The sequence below is a fragment of the Leguminivora glycinivorella genome, chromosome 13 (assembly GCF_023078275.1).
Source record: "Leguminivora glycinivorella isolate SPB_JAAS2020 chromosome 13, LegGlyc_1.1, whole genome shotgun sequence".
In the NCBI taxonomy this organism is placed as follows: domain Eukaryota; kingdom Metazoa; phylum Arthropoda; class Insecta; order Lepidoptera; family Tortricidae; genus Leguminivora; species Leguminivora glycinivorella.
Genome location: NC_062983.1, coordinates 5,154,996 through 5,177,572, shown reverse-complemented (window position 1 = coordinate 5,177,572; position 22,577 = coordinate 5,154,996). Strand labels below are relative to the sequence as shown.

Here is a 22,577-nt window from a genome sequence, read left to right as displayed (position 1 = left end):
TATACAAGAATTGCTCGTTTAAAAGTATAAGATTATAGTCAGCTAGGAACCCTTATAGTTCTGCCGGCGTATCATGCTGCCAATTTTATCACTTATCCACGTGGATAAAGCATCCGTCACGCTTTAGCAAGTATGTCAGTGTGAGAGTGACAGATGTCTTATCCACGTGGATAAGTGATAAAATTGGCAGCATGATACGACGGCTGTTGTAGGTATGTATGTATGTATTGAAGTATGTATAACCTTTTTTATACATAAAGGAAATGTAACGCATCCCTGGCGCCATCGAGCCGCCCCGCCAGCCAAGCCACGTCATCGTCCCACTACCACCAGCCCCGCCATGCTGCCCAGCCTAGCCTCGGGGTGGGAGATGACAAGCCAGTCTATAAAAGCCAGCCCGACCTCATTTATGTTCTTTATTCTTTATTCTTTATTTCATTGTAGTCATGTGCATGATACAGTAGGTGTTACAAGTATATATAGGTAGGTACATGACGCCCTGTAAGGACACACAATATTCTTAAAGCTATACTTAACTTATGACTTATACAATATATTATCTAATTAATAGTTCTATTGCAATTTTATTAAATAATTGAAATGAGTAACAGTTAGTTTTATTTATTTCTTATTTAGTTTGAGTCAATAGTTCATAAAAAGAAAAAATAATAAGGAGAATTCATAATTAAATTTTGTTATCATTGTGGAATTATAATGGGATTATAGCTTCACATTAAGAATCATTAATTAATTGCGTATATAGAATTATAATAATAAGAAATAAATAAATAATATAAGTTCATTATAAAAATATTAGATGTCAGCGGGTAGTAATTTACATCAATGTTTTGTCTTCTAAGAATTCATTTACGGAGTAATATGCTTTGTCAAGTAATATTTTCTTAATGGCAATTTTAAATTTATTATCATCGGGTTCCTGTATAATATGGTCGGGTAGTTTATTAGTTATTGTGATACATTGATAGTGTGGTCCTTTTTTACACATGGCTAGCTTTGTGTTTGGTACAGCTAGCTTGTTTTTTGATCTATTTCTACTGTTATAGACTTGACTTTTGGTCTTGAATAGTTCAGGGTGCTTTCTTACAAAAAGTGCGGCTTCTAATGAAAATGAAAATGAAAATGAAATATTTATTTTTCAAGTAGGCATATTACAATGCGCATATGAACGTCAAATAAAGCTACGCCGGCTCTAACCCTACGCCTCAGCCTCGAGAAGATTTCAGTCCCCCCTCAGTTGGGAGGGGGGTATTCACTATGGGACCGGCAAGAAACTCGGCGGGCAACTTCTTTTCAAAACATTACATCTTATAATTAACATGCATTAAATAACAACATACAATTTAACATGCAAAAGTATTCATCAAAGAATATGAACAGACTAGGTACTCTATGGAAATCAATTTCAATAAATTATATTATTGCTTAATAATACGTCGTTCTTCTTCAGAGAAAACATATCAAATTGTCATAGAAGAAAAAGATAATATGAATCTCAATATCATTAAATATGTAATTTACCTACACAACATAAAATATAAAATATTTGATGTGCTTTCTTATCTGAACTGTGTCCTCTATACATAATACAATTATTTTAATTGCTATTCGTTTTTTGTAGTTTCTGGTTCGGGCCATGCATGTTTGTCTGTCAAATAGTCCTCGACTCTGTAATAAGCCTTTAACATCAATGATTTTTTTAAGTAGTTCTTAAGAGCTGGGAGGGGTAATCTCAGAGCAGTGTCAGGTAACTTATTATAAAAATGAATGCATTGCCCAACAAATGACTTCTGTACTTTACGGACACGAAACTTCTTTATGGCAAGCTTATTTTTGTTTCTAGTGTTATAATTATGGATATCAGAATTCTTAGTGAAACAGTCTAAATTCTTAACAACATAAATTATACTATCATAAATGTATTGGGAAGCTACAGTTAAGATATTAATTTCTTTGAAGAGTTCTCTTACTGATTCACGTGTTCCTAAGTTGTAAATAGAACGAATGGCTCTCTTTTGTAATACAAAGATAGTCTGTATGTCAGCTGCTTTGCCCCAAACCAGAATACCGTATGACATTACACTGTGAAAATAACTATGATACACTAGGCGAGCTGTCTCAACATTAGTCAGTTGCCTGATTCTCCTAACGGCGTATGCGGCTGAACTTAATTTGCTTGCTAGTTTCTTTATATGAGGACTCCATTGTAGATTTTTGTCCAATGTTAAACCAAGAAACAGTGTTGTATCTACCATCTCTAAGCATTCATCATTCAAAAGTATTTTTGTATCGATTGGTTTAACATTCGGCAGAGAAAATCGAATACATTTGGTTTTCTTAGAATTAAGAAGTAAATTGTTGACAGTAAACCACTGCAGTACATCAGCTAACGTGCTATTAATTACATTGTAATCCGTAGATTTTCGGTCAACATTAAAAAGCAGTGATGTATCATCAGCAAAAAGTACTATTTCACAAAAGTTTTTCACTATACATGGCAAATCATTTATATAAACCAAAAACAGGAATGGACCTAAAATTGAGCCTTGTGGCACTCCTAATTGGACTACAGTCCCGCTAGAGCGAGTTTTGTTAACAACTACTGTTTGTGTTCTATTGCTAAGGTAAAATATAAATACAAGGCAAAGTCAGTAATTTTAGTTGTATAAAATGCGGGCGACAGCTGTCTGGTATTTGTGTGTTAGTTAGGACACGAACACACTGCTTCTGCATGACAAACAATCCATAGGTGTCAGTACCGGGGAACCACAAGACCACACCATAGCGGAGCCATGAGTAGGCGTATGAGTAATATGCCGTCATTGCAGATTCAAGGTCTGTATTTCTTTTGAGAATACCAAGAGCGTAGACAAATCGTGAAAGTTTAGTTTTTACATCCTGAACATGGCATTTCCAATTAATAGCTGTGTCTATGGTTATCCCTAATAATTTATTTTCGCTAACTTGTTCGATTTCTTCACCGTTTATTTCTAAATTTATATCTAAGGCTTTTTTTTGAAAGGGTTTAAATTGTAGGATTTTAGTTTTTTTAAGATTTATTAGTAGGTTGTGCTCTGTTAGCCAATTGTTAACTTTTTGCATTATTTGTTGCAGCTGTTCGTTACATTCTACGTTACTTTTGGTACCAAAGAGTATTGACACGTCGTCGGCAAACATGATACATGTTGTGTCTATCGCTTTAGGCAGATCATTTATATAGGCCAAGAATAGTAAACATGATATCACGGATCCTTGTGGCACAGAACATGTAGTTTGGTACATTTGTGATCCAATTGACCTGTTGTTCATTCTGATCGAGAAACTATTACTATGTGGAAACTCTGTCCGATTAATCTTTGATTATATTATTGTATCCAGTGTGGTAATTATATAAATAAATCATCGACTGAAGTGAAGTTATTTAACTGCTCGCCTACCCATTTCACCTCCTAATTTACATTCAGAAATTGGGATACGCATACCTACCCACAGTGAAATGATGACGCGAGCGGCAACAAAGAAACGACCACGACCACCTGACTGGGACTCCGACCACGTGGCCGCTGTCGACCGTGAAGAAGACGTTGAAATGTCCTCTGTGGACGTTGCTGACGCTCAAAATGAAGACGACGGTAGGACTACGCCACCAGCAAGGAAAATTCTTAAAAGTCTCCTGACCCAAGAAGTTCAGAAAGCCTTTCAAGCCTTGGAAGATGATATTCCTGTACTAGCACGTACGAAACACCATCGAGCTGCATCCTTAATCCCTGAATTCGATCCCGATAATGAGGACTGCACCGTTCAGACGTGGCTAAAGAAGATCGACCAATTAGGAGACATCCACGCTTGGGATGATAAAACAAAGTCATTCCACCTCCAGGATAAATTGCGTGGACAAGCTCGTAAGTGGTATAATCGCCTTGAAGAGTACGATCATCCGTGGGAAGATTGGAAGGAAATGATTCTTCGCGCTTTTCCGAAGCACCGTGATTATTCAAACATATTAGAAGAGATGCTTAACAGGAAGAAAATGCCGAATGAAAGCATGACGAAGTACTATCAAGAAAAAATCGCCATGTGTCATCGATGTAAGCTATCTAACGCCGCCACAGTATCCTGCATTATCCGCGGCCTCCCGCCTACCCTGCAATCAAACGCTAGAGCATTTCAATGCGATCAGCCGACGGAACTGTACGAGCGCTTTCTGTCTGCGTTAGATGACTACCGTGCACCGTTTCAAAGCGCCGAGGTTACTCGCACCGGTACTAAGGATGGTACTCGTCAGCCTACTGAAAAGAAAGCGCCAGTTAACCTAGAGACAGATCCGTGCCCACGCTGTAAGAAAACTGGACATTTGGTGCGGAATTGTCCTTTGCCCGACCAACGTACTTGTTTCACATGTGGCGCAAAGGGTCACATAGCACCACGCTGCCCAGATAACCTCAAAACTAAGGAAGCGACTACGGTGGTAAAAGAGATCAACACAATCCAGAAATTCAATAACGCCTACAAGAAGACCGCCCAGATCAATGACGTCCATGTGAAGGCCTATTTGGACACCGGAAGCGAAGTCAACGTCCTCAATTCAGAAATCGCAGAACTCCTCAACCTAGAAGTGAAGCCATCACACATAGAATTAAAAGGATTTAATGGCGAAAGGGTTCAAAGCAAGGGCGAAGTTGAATTCAGACTACATATTGACAGCTTGGATTTAAATTGCCAAGCGTGTCTAACGGACGTCGAGATGAAAGATATAGACTTACTGGTTGGCCAGCCTATTATCAATAAAGACGGCGTAACCTTGACAGTCAACAACGGCACAGCTACATTGACGACCACTGAAGAGGATTTCATGACAAACATAGATGTGGACAACGAAATCCAACGCTTCAAGGTCGTTACCGCGGCTAAGGAATGCCTGCCGCCGGGAACATCCATCATCAAAGTCTACATACTTGGAAATCGACCCGACAATGACGTCGTTACACCTGCACGCCACCACGAACTGCATGGAGTTACCTTCTCGCTGCCCGCTACTCTTCTTCGTGGTGAAGCTAGCCAGCTTCTTTCAGCAACTTTCAGGTAGCCACCTGAAAGTCGTCAACACCGGCAACAAGGACGTGGAGTGGAGCGAGGGCACCGTTCTGCTGCGTGCTGAGAGCTGCGTGGAAGCCCAGGTTAGTCAACATTCCGATTTATTGCCTTCAGCCTTAGCCCAAAATGTCTTACGCATCAGCTCAGCCGAATCAGCTAGTAAACAACAGATAGGGGGTGTTAAAATAGTAGATTTGAAGATAGGTCCTTTAAATGAAACACAGCATCGAGATCTTATCAATTTATTATCGGAATACAGTGATTGTTTTGCCGACGACACGAAGAATTTAGGTTGTTCTAATTTAGTTCAAATGCAAATCAACCTGAAAAACGATAATCCCATTTATTACCGTCCTTATAGACTTTCTCTCAGTGAACAAGCAGTCCTGAAGTCCAAAATAGCCGATTTATTAGGTGCGGGAATTATCAAGGAGTCAGAATCAAGTTACGCGTTTCCAGTTATCCTAGTTAAAAAGAAAAACGGAGATTATCGCCTTTGTGTCGATTATCGGTCGCTTAATGCCATTACTATACGCGATCGCTATCCTCTGCCCAACATAGACGATCAGCTGTCTAGGTTGGCCGGTAAAAATTATTTTACTAGCTTGGATCTGGCTCAAGGATATCACCAAGTCAATATAAGGCCTGAGGATACGCATAAGACCGGGTTTATTACACCTCAGGGACATTTTGAGTACACCCGTGTCCCATATGGCCTAGCCAATTCGCCGTCTGTTTTCATGCGCTTGATTAATAAAGTAGTAGAATCCGTAGGCGATCATGAAATTCTAGCTTTCTTGGACGATATATTGCTACCATCAATTGACGTCGAGTCCGGTATTGAACTGTTAGAAAAGGTCTTGATTCGATTGAAAGCTGAAAACCTGAAATTAAATATGAGTAAATGTTCATTCCTGCAAAAAGAAGTTACCTATCTCGGTCATCAAATTTCTCCTAATAGTATACAACCAAGCGAATTAAAGCTGTTAGCCGTGTCTCAATTCCCCGTCCCACGTAATGTGCACGAAATCAGGCAGTTTATAGGCCTTTGTAGTTATTTTCGCAAGTTCATATATAACTTCGCTACCATAGCTCGCCCGCTTACGAAACTAACACAAAAAAATATTCCGTGGACTTGGGGCGACGAACAAGCACATAGTTTCGATGAACTTAAACGCCGGTTATGTGAAAAGCCTGTACTAGCAATATACGACCCCTCCTTACAAACTGAGATTCATACCGATGCGAGCAAACTAGGCATTGCAGGTATCTTGTTACAAAAACAATCCGATGGCACCCTTCGTCCCGTTATGTATTTTAGCCGCGTCACGAGTAGAGAAGAGAGTGTTTACCATAGCTATGAATTAGAAACATTAGCGGTAGTTGAGTCGTTGCGTAGATTTAGGGTATATGTATTCGGGAAAAGAGTGAAGGTAGTCACAGATTGCACGGCGGTCACCGCCACATTAACAAAACGCGATCTCATTCCCCGAATCGCGCGTTGGTGGCTGTCCATACAAGACTTTGACATTGAGATTGACTATAGACCGGGTGAGCGAATGAAACATGTAGATGCACTTAGCCGAAATCCCGTGGATTTAAACTCTTTGTTAGCGGAGAATAAATCTGAGCGTGAATCCGAACGTTCCTCGCCGGCCATAGACAGTGTCAATGTCAATCGTCTTGAAGTGACAGATTGGTTTCTTACGGTTCAACAACAAGACGAAAAACTTAAGAACGTGATTGAATTGATAAATAGTGGGTGTACTGACTTGGATGTAGTTAATAACTATGCATTAATCGATGATAGACTTTATCGTAAAACGCTTAACGGTAATCGACTTATAGTTCCGAGTTTCGCGCGTTGGAAGATCTTACAAATGCATCACGATGACATCGGTCATATTGGACTAAAAAGGTGTACGGACTTAATCAAATCTGTGTACTGGTTTCCTAAAATGTCGCGATTCATTAAGAAATATGTCTCAAGTTGTCTCCATTGTGCTTACGGCAAGGGCGATTACGGAAAGAAAGCAGGTAAATTACATCCTATACCCAAACCCTCTGAGCCTATGAAGATGATACATATCGATCACTTAGGACCCTTTTGCAAAACAAAGAAAGGATATCAATACATGTTGGTAGTTACAGATTCCTTCTCTAAGTTCGTAATTGCGGAACCTACGCGCACTGTTAACTCCGTTGAAACTATACGCGTTCTTAGAAAAATATTCAGTCTTTTTGACGTTCCTGAACTTATCGTATCCGATCATGGAAAAGCTTTTACAAGTAGGTACTTTAAAAAATTTGCGACAGAAAAACAGTTCAGGCATATATTATGTACCATTGCTTGTGCAAGGGCGAACGGCCAGGTCGAGAGATCGAATCGTACAATTTTGGACGCGTTAAGGGCTACTGAACCTAGTGATGTTGGTAATAATTGGGTTAACAGTTTGCCTAATATAATTTGGGGTATCAATAATACACAGAACGCTTCTACTGGGTACAAGCCATTTGATTTAATGTTTGCGAGGGTGAGTAGGTCTGTGTGTGACCTTCCAGTTCCAGGTCAGGTCATAGAATCCGTTCAGACTAGGCGTGATAAGGCTGCGGCTCAAAATAAGGTTGCTAGTGCTAAAATGAAACAACATTATGACAAGAAACGTAAAAACTGTATCTTATATAAAAAAGGAGATCTGGTTCTGTGGAATCAGGCCCCTGTAAGTAGCGCTAGCAAAGTAAATTCCAAGCTAGATGATTTATATTCTGGTCCCTATATTGTGGTTAAAGTGTTGGGTAATGACAGGTATAAAATTAGAAGCATAAAAGGGGTAAGAGGGTACAAAAAGTTCACTGGGCTTGTCTCTGCAGATGCCGTAAGACCATATACAAGTGTAGCATGTATGTCAGATAGTGAAAGTAGCACTGATGATCAATTAGAAACTGAAGACCTTATCGATCTCTTGGAAAGTTAGAATCATTATATCCCTTATGCCTATTTATTAACTGATTATTAATATAATGTTATCTCCCCATTGCGGGAGCAATTGTTCCAGGACGGCCGAGTGTAACGCATCCCTGGCGCCATCGAGCCGCCCCGCCAGCCAAGCCACGTCATCGTCCCACTACCACCAGCCCCGCCATGCTGCCCAGCCTAGCCTCGGGGTGGGAGATGACAAGCCAGTCTATAAAAGCCAGCCCGACCTCATTTATGTTGTTCATTCTGATCGAGAAACTATTACTATGTGGAAACTCTGTCCGATTAATCTTTGATTATATTATTGTATCCAGTGTGGTAATTATATAAATAAATCATCGACTGAAGTGAAGTTATTTAACTGCTCGCCTACCCATTTCACCTCCTAATTTACAGAAACAAAAGGGACACAGTTACAGAGTCAGTAATATACAATGTAGGCGGACTTATCCCTTAATGGGGTCTACGTCTATTGCGTCTGTTTGTGTGTATATTCATCCGCAGCCTTGCTCGGTGGCTACAATGTTATAATTTGCTATAGATATATAATGGTATTACCATACGAAGGAAGCGCTGGTGGCCTAGCGGTAAGAGCGTGCGACTTTCGATCCGGAGGTCGCGGGTTCGAACCCCGGCTCGTACCAATGAGTTTTTCGGAACATATGTGCGAAATGTCATTTGATATTTGCCAGTCGCTTTTCGGTGAAGGAAAACATCGTGAGGAAACCGGACTTATTCCAAGGCATAGTTACCCTTCGGGTTGGAAGGTCAGATGGCAGTCGCTTTCGTAAAACTAGTACCTACGCCAAATCTTGGAATTAGTTGTCAGAGCGGACCCCAGGCTTCCATGAGCCATGGCAAATGCCGGGATAACGCAAGGAGGATGGAGATATAATGGTATTACCACACCAGTTGAAACATTAGTTAATTGTTATAATAGATACCTTACCGACGTTGATCGATTTTTTTATTTAGCATACGTTCGGTAGTATAAGTTTTTTTTATGGGATAGGAGGCTAACGAGCAGACAGGTCGCCTGATGGTAAGCGATCACTGCCGCCCATGGACACCAGAAACACCAGGTGCGTGAAATCACAGAAAATTTTGCTGATTTGTTGATTATTGGGTGAATTCTCCTGCTGCCGGGTAATTACCTTTTCTCTTGATTTACATAGCTCACGTTGTTGTGAGTAATTTTATTTTAATAATAAATATCTACAAAACTTGTCGGGTATTCTGCCTAATGTTATATTGATGCATGTGGGTAAGCTGATAATAAATGAAGTCAGTCTTGATCTGGAACTTGTGTTTGATTGCCGCTCCCCGAGTACTTTAACATGGCGCAGTCGGTAGGACCAACATTTTATCCAGAATAAAACATGGTTTGTTTACCTTTTCTATTTCATGAATTGTGAGTAGGTACATAAGTTAAGATAATGCATGCATGTTGATATTAATAGGTAAGTAAAACGCCACCTAAATGTCCCGACATTCAGCACATGTTTTAAATTTAATTTACATTTTTTTTATTATTGTAAAGAGTTCCTTTTACTTTAATATGTAAACACTTTAAATATACATGTAGTATAAATACACAATACAAATGTAGTATCATGTACGTAAATTAAAGGTACCTTTGTATGTAATACACTCAAATGTAATACTTGTTTTTTTGTTATTTTTTTTTTGATAAAAGGAGATTGTCGGGTATTCTGCCTAATGTTATATTGATGCATGTGGGTAAGCTGATAATAAATGAAGTCAGTCTTGATCTGGAACTTGTGTTTGATTGCCGCTCCCCGAGTACTTTAACAAAACTTATTAAATTCTCAATACCAAAGAATCCAGCATTTTACTCAACTCTAATTTCCCAGAAATCTCAGAAAATCAGTATCAAATGAATTTCCACCCAAGCCACTACAACCACTCCAAAGGAGTCCTGGGAGCTGCTAAATACCTGAGCCCGTAACTCTAGGTAACATGTTACAACAAGGATGTATGTAAGATGGTGGAGAAGCTGGGATTTTTTTTTCTTTTTTTTATGCGACAGGAGGCAAACGAGCAGACAGGTCGCCTGATGGTAAGCGATCACTCCCGCCCATGGACATCCGAGAAACCAGAAGTGTTGGAGGTGCGTTGCCGGCTTTTAAGATGGGTGTATGTTCTTTTCTTGAAGGTTTGGGTTTGCAAACTGTAACTGTAGGCATTAATGAGAGAAACTTTAGTTAAGAAAGTTTAGAAATCACACTATAATATCAGCGAGCCACTACAACAACTCCAAAGGAGTCCTGGGAGCTGCTAAATACCTGAGCTCGTAACTCTAGGTAACATGTTACAACACGAGGCATGTAAAATGGTGGAGAAGCTGGGATTTACAAGATGCATGTATCTTGTGCAGCTGTCGGCGAAAGCTGGTGCGATACCGTTCAAAACCGAGCAAAGTGGCGTGAAACCATTTTGAAAACTTCAAAAGTTTAATATAGTGTTACAAGACAAAGGTGCCGACGTTTAGAAATGATGGAATGATTGAATACGAAGAAAGTAACGCTCTAATAATAGTTATTTGTTATACAAGGGGGCAAAGTTGTATTTTAACGCCGAGTGTGGAATTGAAAAACGAGCAAGTGAAAGGATTCTATAGTTGAACCACGAGCGAAGCGAGTGGTTCGAAAATAGAATACTGAACTTGCGAGTTTTTTAACACACGAGAAGTAAAATACATTTTGCACCCGAGTGTAACACAAAACTTTTCCCCTCACTATAGCGAGGAAACTACAACGCAAAAATGCGTTTATCACTGCTTCCAGTAGTTCCACAGGTGGTAAATCATCTTTATTACTAGATTCACCTACTTTTATCAATTTAAAGCAGTTATTTTGACTTTATTCAAGGTCAAATTACTTTACCCACTAGTGGATAAAATGCGTTTTTAGGTTTTTACCCGCTGGTATTAAAGGACAAAACTCGTGTTTCCGAGCTAGTGAGGGGAAAAGTAATCAGTACGTACTACAGTTGGTGTTTTTTGCCCGCGAGTAGTTCATTTCTTGCCACTGCCACTGAAAATCGTGTTTTAGTTTATCGCCACTCGTTTCGAACTTTCACTTTTCCGAACTTGTATTGTTATGTTCTATTTCACTTCTACTCATCCCATTCTCGTGGCACATTGTTTCGACCAGCGCTAAACAAAGTCTTTATTGCCTAACCTTGGAACCTACTTAACGGAATTGCTTTTAGTATCGCACGCTCCCGTGTTTGTGGTTTACCTTTGATTAGGAATTAAAAAGTAAGTCTGGTGCATGACGACCGGTCTGGCGCAGTCGGTAGTGACCCTGCCTGCTACGCCGCGGTCCCGGGTTCGCATCCCGGTAAGGGCATTTATTTGTGTGATGAGCACAGATATTTGTTCCTGAGTCATGGATGTTTTCTATGTATATAATTATTTATATATTATATATATATCGTTGTCTGAGTACCCACAACACAAGCCTTCTTGAGCTTACCGTGGGCCTCAGTCAATCTGTGTAAGAATGTCCTACAAGTAACCTTTGACTAAGAAATAGCGCATTACCGTACTAGTGCGGAAAAGGGGAAGTTCGGAACGAGTGGCGATAAATTAAAACACGAGGACAGAGGAAAACACGACCGTTGCACCTATACTTTGTTTATTTTCCTACAACTTCCTCTGGTAAAAGCCAGAGTTAAATATTAACATAGTATCATTACCTAGAATTTAGCTGGAGCTTAGTACTAAATACTTAAGTACTCTCTCGGACAGTACTTACCTTCTCTAGCTGAGCCTTTAATATGTAGAGCCAATTTAGACTGCTTTTCCATGTAGCGTTTTATGCAAAATTAAAGCGTTTATATAGCTAGTTTTCCAAGATAGGAATTTTCAAGGAAATTGAAGTTTTAAGAGTTAGTTAAAACTTATATTTTGCATATTTTGCGTATATTGTAGGCGAAATATTTTCTGTGAAAAACGGTGAAATATTAATATCACATTTAATAGTACATTACGATACAACTGCGTAAAAGAGGTAATTTGAAACCCGAAAAAAATAAAATAAACACTCACTAAGAGTTTTGAAATGATTCACGGTTGTTTTCATTAGACTTATATTGACAATGATTACCATTTTGACCATTGGTAACACTGAAAGTGAACGCAGCCGACGCGCGAGAAGGAAGGTAGATCGCGCGCTGTCTACGCAACTTTGACCTCCATCCGCCTTCGTCAGTTTTCCGTGATCATGATGCATGCAACTGCGTCGGAATATCGGGAGCTCGACAAAAATCACACACACACACACACACACATACAATCACGCCTGTATCCCATGAAGGGGTAGGCAGAGCACATGAAACTACTCAAGTTTCAGTGACAAAAATCAAAAAGGTAATAATCCTTATTAAACACAGATGAAGGATTAAACAACGATTTTGCCTTATAAAACAAATGACTGTTTAATGCCTATACAGCGTGTGGATTCCATACGGGCGAATAATGTACCCAGTTATAGTATCCGATGGTACGAATCGTATAGGATAATCATTTTGTTAAAAAATGTTATTAATTAAGAGTAATTAATTTTTGAAATCTAGCCAAGCAGCAATGTACACCATCCAATTAATTTGACATGACATAAACGTCATGTCGTAATGACGTTTAGGTAAGTACGCTAATTGATGTGGACATAATACATTGCGTGCTGAATTATTATGTATGAAAAAAAAAATCTCATCTATTCAAAAAAAAAAAAAATCATGTAGTTGGGCTCCTTAGATCCGATACTAATCGTCATTAAGATATTCGCCCGTATGGAATACACACCCTGTAGAATGTATTCGACGAAAAGCCCTTAGCAATATTAAAATATGGAAAATAATGTTGAAATGAATTTACATATAAGGAAGTTTTTCAATAAATTCCAATATATCAAACGATTACCAATAACGCTATGGAATTTAATTTCAGCGATTTTCCACCAGAAATGTACTGCGAAATGGTTTCAGCTTTGTACTTTTCAATATATAAAATTGGAAAATTTTAATATTCGGTTTTTCATTTCCAGATTCTCATTTCGGATTTCGGATACATTCTGGGGAGTGCGCTTAAGAACTCCACGATCTAATCCCTCTTTCTCCTTTCCATCTTCGGACGTCTAGGCGGGGAGAACGAAATGTGCACCCGTATGCGGTTATTTATTTATTCAATCTTTATTGAACAAAAAAACACAATGTACAATAGGCAATAGGCATTCTCTACCAGTCAACCTTTAGGCAAAGCAGAGAAGTAGGTGGTGCAAAATTAGTATTCCATTTGTCCGCACAAAACGATTGCCTCATCTTTTGTGATGCGGACTGCAAAGGAATGGAATGCGCTCCCACCATCTGTGTTCCCAGACAAATACGACCTCGGTCTCTTTAAAGCAAGAGTGAAGGCTATTACTGAATCGGCGAGCTCCATCTTAGACTCTGTCTTCACTTTCCATCAGGTGTGACTAGGGTCAATCGTTGATCAGTCTCACTAGCTCGGAAACACGTGTTTTGTCCTTTAATACCAGCGGGTAAAAACGCATTTTATCCACTAGTGGGTAAACTAATGTGACCTTGAATAAAGTCAAATTAACAGCTTTAAAATTGATAAAAGTAGGTTGATCTAGTAAAAAAAAGATATCTAAACGCATTTTTTTGGGGCTATTTGCCTACGTAAATTAGTTAGTCGCAACATAACCAAGCCAATTTTTTCAGACGTATGTTTTTTCGTTGAATTTTGAAGACCTTTCATAGAATAGACAGGTCTATTGCATATTTCTTTTGATGCCTAAAGCCTGACCAGACTGACTATGCGCCATGTTGTGGAATAACATCAGAACTACATACTATACTGAACTGTCACCGCATAATATATGTCAGGATAACAGCGCCCTCTTGACAATCTATACTTATCCATACTTTTGTATTTATTTTTAATATTATAAATGGGAAAGTGTGTGTCTGGTTGTTTGTCCGTCCTTTACTGCAAAGCGGAGCGACGAATTGTCGTGATTTTTTAAGTGGAGATGGTTGAAGGGATGGAGAGTGACACAGGCTACTTTTTGTCTCTTTCAAACGCGAGCGGAGCCGCGGGCAAAAGCTAGTATTTAATATTATAAACTGGAAAGTGTGTGTGTCTGGTTGTTTGTCCGTTTTTCACGGCAAAATGGAGCGACGAATTGACGTGATTTTTTAAGTGCACATAGGCTACTTTTTTCTATCCCCCCCCTCCTTTTTTGGAAATTTTTGGAGCTTTTCGAAAGTTTTGTATGGAGGAGCTAGTTACTATTATTTTAACCTTCAATAAACTTATTACGTATTCAAAAAAAGAGTTAGCCAAAAAAGGGGTCTGAATAAATACAGTTTTCCAGCTGGCGTACCGTTAATTCGTACACGTCACATTAATCAGATTTGCCTGATTTATGCAAAATAAGGGAACTTTTAATTTCGCCGGCTAAGCTGTTTGCTTAAAGTGGGTTGTAAAACTGTCTTGTTGTGATATTTATTGGTGCACCTTGGGTTAAGGTAGTAACTGGTTTCAGACTTCACCAGCTGATATAAATAATAAATAAATAAATATTATAGGACATACACAGATTGACTGAGTCCCATAAAGGGGTAGGCAGAACACATGAAACTACTAAAGTTTCATCCATGACTCAGTTGAACAAATGAATCTGTGCTCATCATACAAATAAATGCCCTTACGCCACAATTCGAACAGGACCGTGGCGTAGGCAGGGTCACTACTGACTAGGCCAAACCGGTCGTCAAATGTGATATATCCCGGGGTCCCTATTTAGACGTATTTTAGTTTAGTTTATGATAAAAATAATTTAAATTTAATTTTAGAGTAGAATTGAATTTTTTAGAGTTAGATATTATTTATTTGTTATTTAAGTTTTATGTCCAATAAAAATGAGAAGGTATGCTATCGATTTGAAATTTTTACAATGTCCTATAATATTTATATTTATTTATATTTATTTATTTATAAGTATGCCACTTTTAATCTCAAGTCATTGTTAATAAATGTGGCAGAAGGGTGTCATCTTATCAATGGTCGTCTATTAGGCCGTGGATTGCGTGGATAACGGTCGCGCGACCGTCGCTGTCGCATCTCATCGCATCGCCTATCATCGATAGCTCATCGTCGTTGCCCACCAGACACGTCCATAGAGATCGAAGGTTTGATTTTGTCGCGTCGCGTCGCGTCGCGTCGCATCGCATCGCATCGCCGTCGCGCGACCGTCGTCCACGCAAACCACGGCGTTACGCAATAGCGTGTCAAACACTGGAAATGATGCAGTCGGTAATATTTACTGCAGCATTACAGTGATTAATGAAAATGACAACTTTAGTTGACTGCTCCAAAGCTTGAAGTTTCTGGCAACACTGCAGTCAGCAGTAACGTTGCTATGTAACGGCCCGGCCACGACATTGGTGAGCGGCGGCCATACATTGGAGCGAGACACAGCGATGGGACTTTTCATTCGCACGTATGGCTGCCGCTCACCGCTGTCGCGCTTAGACCAATGTCGTGGCCGGGCCGTAAAACTGCAATAATACTAGTGAAGTCTGAACACGAACAGTACCGTAACCTGTATAATGTTGGGTTTCTAAAGGGGCTTTATAAAATTCATTTTACTAACAAAAGGACCGTTTAGATTATGAATTAGCCTTTTTTAAAAAGGCTTACCTATATTTACTACGACGACAATGAGAAGAAAAAATATTTACGACACAAAAATCGGTAAAAATAAAAACAAATATGGTACTGTAAAAACCTTTTTTTCATAAAAGTTTTGTTACAAGCCTTTATAAAAGAATACTCAAAATCCTTGTATAACTTTTTTTTGATACGTAAATGTCTTTTCATCTTTATAAAATGTTCTTAATAACAATAGTATGTTCTTTTTCAAACCAATTAATTTTATAAAATAATTCTATGGAAACGGATTATATCGCGCATTAATGAATTTACAATCCAAAAGCAAATCCAAAGAGGAAAGTAACAAATTGTGTAAAAAAAGTCTCTACAATTGATCCTATTGTGTTACCATTTCCCTTACACATTATATGGGGTAACAAAAGGGGGAAGTAACAATTCTGGAATACTTTTTTCTCCTATTGAGATAGAAAGTGCTCGTGATTCTGAGTAGAACTGGCCTAAAATTCACTAGAAAAAAAAACGAACAAAAAAACGCTCAACGCTAAAACAGTGTTAACTAAATTAAAAACTCCTAAAATCTGGTCGCACATGGCAAAACCTGCTGTGAATGAGTTCGCAAAACTCTTGCTGCTTAACAAATCAAACACGTACCAAACATAAAATTATCATAACGGCCCCTACTCAATTTATGTGTTTACAGTTATAAATAAATTCATTTATTAGCAGTTCACGGCATGTAAACGGCGTTTAAAGTCGAGTTAGAAATGTTTAAACTTCTGTAAAAATGTGCTCGACGATAAATTTTACGATTAGCGGCAGTTTAATGTTACTTTATTTTATTACGGCACTTAATGTGGAAATCGTAACATTGCATGACTTGCAAAATACAGGGTGTAAACCTAATAGGGGCGAACCTCTTAAACGGTGGTGAGTATAGGACATAAAAAATGGAATTAGATAACTTTTACTTAAAATTGAATTTTCTTTTTATCCATACAAAATAATTCTGCCCCCAACGTAATTAACTGCTCGATGACAGTTGTCATTGATTGTCATCGCAACCACGTTTACAGTACATTGCTGCTGGGAAATATTTCAAAAATTCATTATGGGGTGAAAATTAAAAGTACTCAAAAACACTTCTTAATTAATGATAACAATATTGAATTATATGCCTGGTTTCATTTATCGCCCTTATTAGGTTTACGCGCTGTAAACATGAATAAATATAAGTAAAAAATTGTAAAACTAATTCATCCATTCTTTGTATTATGATATTCTTTGTAGTTTGGTTCGTAGAAGATTTTTTAATTTTAGAAATATTTTAAGACTAGCTTCTGCCCGCGGCTTCGCTCGCGTTAGAAAGAGACAAAAAGTAGCCTATGTCACTCTCCATCTCTTCAACTATCTCCGCTTAAAAAATCATGTCAGTTCGTCACTCCGTTTTGCCGTGAAAGACGGACAAACAAACGGACACACACACTTTCCCATTTATAATATTAGTATAGATTTTTTTGCATTTTTATATTCTGGGCGTTACCCATACTATATTTTCAAATTAATCGTTTAAAGTTAAAAGGTAAAATGGGGTTCTTAGAAGTTTGATTTTGACTTTTGCCACTTTAGTTATAGTAAAGACATATATAACTCCGTATAGACAGATAAAGATCAAAGAAAAATCGAACAACTAAAGGGCGGGTTATTATAAATCGCGTCGAATGAAGCTGTTCACATAATTTCGATCGAACTTCACTTGGTAAGTTCGTTTGATCTTCAATTATGTTTCACAGCTTCATTCTTTGCGATTTAAGTTTAACATAGTGTAGGATGTTCAGAGCATATTAATGTGAAATAAATCGTTAACGGATCAAGGATATACTTAGGTAAGTAATAACCATAAATTATATGACATAATTTATTTATTATAAACATCATAATACATAATACATTTATAAACAGCATATGATTATATTAATCAGACATTCATTATGAAGTAACTATTTAGACGTACATATTTTTGTTATCTTATACGTAGATAATTTATCACTAGTAGTGCAATAACATGTACACTACAAAATAATCATTTTTATTATAAATGTATACATTTAACTTTAAATGTCAATAATTTTATTGTTTTACAGGTCTCCGGCAGAGGAAAGGATTGAACGAGCGAATTGATTACAATCAGCGACTATCTCCTTATGATAGTATTTGGCGAATACACATGAGGCATCCGTCCACCCTGCTGTTTTGCGGATTAAGTCAAGACTTACACCCATCTTGTTGGCCGTGGATGTGGAAGCATGACGAGTGCTATGTGCCGTGAATATAGAAGTGTCTATTCCACTATCGCGTAGTGTTGTTTTTATCCATGAACTTAGTGTTTGAGGTGTGACTTTATTGTGCGGTTTTTTGTAACTTATAAATAAAGAGTTGTTACTTGTATTGCGCAGTGTTTTTGTTTTGTCTATGTAGGCTTTAAGACAGTTCGCTGGGCAAATTTCAGGGCGTTCGTTAAAAACTGGAAGTCTGAGCATTGGCTGAAGCGAAGATGGTCGTGATGTTTTAATTAAAGCTGGGATCTTAATCATTATTTCAGAGTCATTTTTCATGTTTACGTTACTCAACTCTATGAGTGAGAAGGTCTGCACTCGATGTGCAGAACATAAGGCCAACAAGGTAAGTGTTTTCTTTGAAAGCGTTTCCAGATTAAGACGGTCATTAGGCCATTTTTGACCCAGATGGTTAAGAACAAGACTTGGTTCCCATGTTATGTTATATTTGGGTAATGTCGGTCTTAATTTGAAAACGCCTTTCATAAATCGTTTGATACGATCATCGTTTAAAGTACAACCTAATAACAATGCAATGGCCGACTTATAATTGTTAATCGTTCCATATTTAGCGCCAGTGTCGAAAATACGAGTTAGGAAATCAATAATAATTGGTACTGATATTTCCATATAATTATGTCCTTCGGTATTACAATAATCAACATAAGCCTTGATACAAGGGCCATATTGCTTGTACGTGTTATCAGATAAGGAAGATAACATTATTTCAACCGATCTGGGAGATAATGACCTACCTAATAACGCGTCCCTGATAATTTCGCGGCAATCAACGCCAGGGATCTGTGCAGGTTGTGCGTCGACCTGCAAGGAGATGTTAGCAAATTAGTACTTGGTCGAAAGTAAATAGGTTCTTCAACTAACAATCTTGAAAACAGAGGGAACCATGGCTGTGTGGGCCAGTTTGGAACGACAAGAATACCCTCAGCTTTATCATGAATGATTTTTTGTATGACCTTTAAAATCAATGAAAATGGTGGAAAGGCGTAAAAATAAATATTCTCCCAGGAAAATGTAAAAGCGTCGATCGTCCATGCGTCAGGGTCGTTTTTCCAGGTAACATATAAGTGACATTTAGTGTTACAACGGCTTGCAAATAAATCGACCTCAGGTGTACCAAAAGCTTGTTTTATTTTTATGAATGCATAATTACTTAATTCCCACTCGGTGTCAGAAAATTTTGTACGCGATAATTTGTCAGCTTCATAATTATCCTTAGTATTGATATATGATGCAAATATTATAATTTTACGCCTCTCACACCACTGCCAAATTTCCCTCGTTATATTATTTAGGTGAGGAAATTGTACGCTGCCCATTCTATTTATGCAAGCAATGGCGGTAACATTGTCGACTCTTAAAAGAATCTCACAATCATGAACTTCGTCTGCAAATGTTCTTAAAGCCAAAAAAGCTGCATTCAACTCCAATTCGTTAATATGCAACGAACGTTCAGTTTCCTTCCAGTACCCATAAGCTTTATTATTATTACAATATGCACCCCAGCCTGATTGGGATGCATCAGTAAATATTTCTAATTTGAATTGATTAAATCTGAATGGACAAAACCCCGTATCAATATTTTTAAGCCACCAATGTAAGTCATTCTTTATGTCAGGTGAAATTGTGATAGAAGCTTCATAGTTAGGATATTTAAGTAAGCCAAGATATTTATGACGCTCTAATAGTTTAGTGTATAGCCAGGAATATTGTATGGCAGGACAGGCAGATATTAAAAGACCAATTAATCTAGCAAATTCGCGTAACTTACATTTATAGATTCGAATGAATGTTGTAAGTTTATCTTTTATTTTGTCTCGTTTTGATTCGGGTAACGTTAAGGTCATTCTTTGAGAATCAAAAATAAATCCTAAAAATTTACATCTTTTATCTGGTGTGAAGCAACTTTTTCACTATTAATAATAAAACCTAAATCTTCCAACAAGGTTCTAGTTGCAAGGACATTTGCAAAACATTCATTTTAAGTTCTACCCACACATAATATGTCATCGAGATATATACATGATAAAAAATTATGTAATCGTAAGTATTCGACTATAGGTTTAAGCATTTTTGTAAACACATACGGTGAGCTACACAGGCCGAACGGAAGCGAATTAAATTGATATAAAGTATCATTGAATATAAATCGTAGATATTTTCTATGAGGTTTATATATAGGAATCAAAAGATAAGCATCCTTAATGTCAATCGAAGCCATAAAACAATCCTGAGTAATCAATTTAGAAGCAGTTCTATAGTCTTCCATTTTAAAATGCTGAGTTTCGATGAATTTATTTAGGCATTTTAAATTAAGGATGAACCTTTTTTCGCCGTTTGGTTTTGGTATCAGGAAAATACTAGAAATAAATTCTTGTGGATCATGATCACACAATGATATGGCATTAATTTCTAAAAGCTTATTGATAGCTGTCTCATAATCGGATCGCTCCGATCCTGTCCTAGAATAAACAGAAGGACAATCTCTTCGAGTTGGGACAGAAGTAAAAGGAATCTTATATCCTTGGGTCCATTCAAGGATCGTAGGATCCGAAGTGATCTCCGCCCATTTAGGAGTGTAGTTTCGTAATCGTCCTGCGTACTGTACCTCGTGTCTAGCTACCTCCTGTAGGAGCGGTAGCTGCGGCGGCGCGGCGAGCTCTGGCGGCGGCGACCGCGGGCGCTCGCCGGCGACGGGCGGTGGCCTCGCGATGGCCGGTAGTGCCCTGCATCGGGCTTGCTCTGCGTCCTTTGATGCAGGGGCTTGAAGTTTAAATTGTTTTTCTGTGACTTTTTATTAAGAATGAAGTTATTCTTATTAAAACGATTGTTAAACGGCTTTGGTGTATTTTTTAATGTATCACCAGACTTCTGAATACATTGAGCGGCCTTTAATTTGTCTGATACATTATCTCCGAAAAGGAAGTTGTCTCTAACCGTATTCGTAAGCGTTTCTTTAAGATCAGTGTTAATTGACGAAACTACGAAGAAACGGCGAGTCTTTGTGTCTAAATAGTGGCTATCGCATAGTATGCGACAAGCATCACTGACAGGTTTTAATACGTTCTGGACAGCTGCATCAGGCTTGAGTAACAAGTCCATGGCTTGCGCGAGTGCAGCTAAAGCAATCCCTAATTGCCTCTGTCCTTCCATTATGGCGTGGTCTCTTCTTACTAAGTTGTCTGTTAATGCCGCTTTAGCCTCGGCATTAAGAGTAGGAGCAACTAAGAGGTCGCAATTGCTGGGCACGAGGTATTCCTGAAGAAGCTTTTCTTTAGCCTCCTTCTGCAGACCTTTTAGTAAAATTTCCTGCCACCTGCTAGCCACGTCCTTGTGTATGGCGTCTCCTAACACTAGTTCTGGTTTTGGAGCATCGCCTAGCATTAGCAGGATATCATCACCGAGTTCAGCATCCTCCGGGGCTGACGAAAGTACCTGGGGTTGAGCGACTGGTAGGTCTGGAGCAGACGACGGGCCCGGCTGCGGAGAGGCTGGTCGCGGCGGCGCCGGTTGTGTCGGGGGCTGGGGCGTCCGGGGCTGGGGCGGCGGCGGCGGCGGCGGAGCTGACGCAGGTGTCGGCGGCGGCGTTGCGGCGCGAGGCGGCGGCGCGGGCGGCGAGGCCACGTGGTCGCGCGGGGACGCATGTCGCTCGTCGCGTGGATCAGAGTCGACTATCTTGTCGTCTGAAAAGAACCATCAGTTCTGTATTTTGTTGCGCCACTCCTTATAGTATAGCCCAGTTAGGAAAAGCGTGACAGTAAGAGCCCGTAATTAGCAAATACGCATCACTATCCTGGTGACTGACCATTGGCCACAAATAGTTATAAATGTAACAATATATGTGAAGGTAAGAGCCCGTAATTAGCAATTACGCAACACAGGTTTTAAAATAGCTATTTGGCTTAAAGCTGTTACAAAAGTAACGCAGATTTGTGAAGGTAAATGCCCGCAATTAGCAGAAACGCATCACATTTTTAATAAAGCCTCTTGTAGCGAAACCATTAACTCACCATCTGTTTCACTAGAGTCCGAAGAATATAAAACTCTTGATCGGCTTCGTGCCCGTCGTAATAATTTCGATTCTAATCTTCTGATTTTCTTTCTAATCTCCTCCTCTTCGTTCTTCCTTTTCCCCATGTTGAAAGTGGAAGGTACACGTGCGAAGGCTTGAGCACGGGAATGAATAATGAGGTAAAAATGGCGACCGATGCCAACCGTCGCCAGGAGGGAGAAGTGGAAGTGGTAACCTGTTTCTTTTTTTTTTTTTTTTTTTTAATGTTGCCAGTACAAAACTCTAAAAACCGTGCAAGGCTGATGCTTGGGGGTGCTACTACACTATGTTAAACTTAAATCGCAAAGAATGAAGCTGTGAAACATAATTTCTTTCAAACTACCTAGTAAAAATAATCTCATCTAAATATATAAAAAA

General features: G+C 38.8%; 1 protein-coding gene and 1 long non-coding RNA gene across 2 annotated transcripts; one reads left to right on the top strand and one right to left on the bottom strand.

Annotated features, from left to right (window-relative positions):
• Positions 1-17,491: 17,491 nt before the first annotated feature.
• LOC125232962 lies at positions 17,492-18,242 on the top strand. The gene is made up of 2 exons (XR_007177806.1): positions 17,492-17,680; positions 17,939-18,242. It is a non-coding gene; the product is annotated as an uncharacterized LOC125232962 (long non-coding RNA).
• A 643-nt stretch (positions 18,243-18,885) lies between these two features.
• On the bottom strand, positions 18,886-22,285 carry LOC125232692 (proline-rich protein 12-like). Its single transcript, XM_048138446.1, has 4 exons — positions 22,159-22,285; positions 21,196-21,831; positions 20,752-20,911; positions 18,886-18,952 (listed from the first exon to the last, which is right to left on the bottom strand). Exons 1-4 carry the CDS (start codon positions 22,283-22,285, stop codon positions 18,886-18,888), a joined length of 990 nt encoding a protein of 329 aa, XP_047994403.1.
• Between the last annotated feature and the right edge of the window lie 292 nt (positions 22,286-22,577).

Coding starts and splice junctions, on each gene's coding strand:
- LOC125232692 (XM_048138446.1), bottom strand. CDS start 22,285: ATGGGGAAAAGGAAGAACGAAGAGGAGGAGATTAGAAAGAAAATCAGA. Junction 21,832..22,158: donor GGACTCTAGTGAAACAGATG/GTGAGTTAATGG, acceptor GGTTCTTTTCAG/ACGACAAGATAGTCGACTCT. Junction 18,953..20,751: donor GTAGCTAGACACGAGGTACA/GTACGCAGGACG, acceptor ATCTCCTTGCAG/GTCGACGCACAACCTGCACA.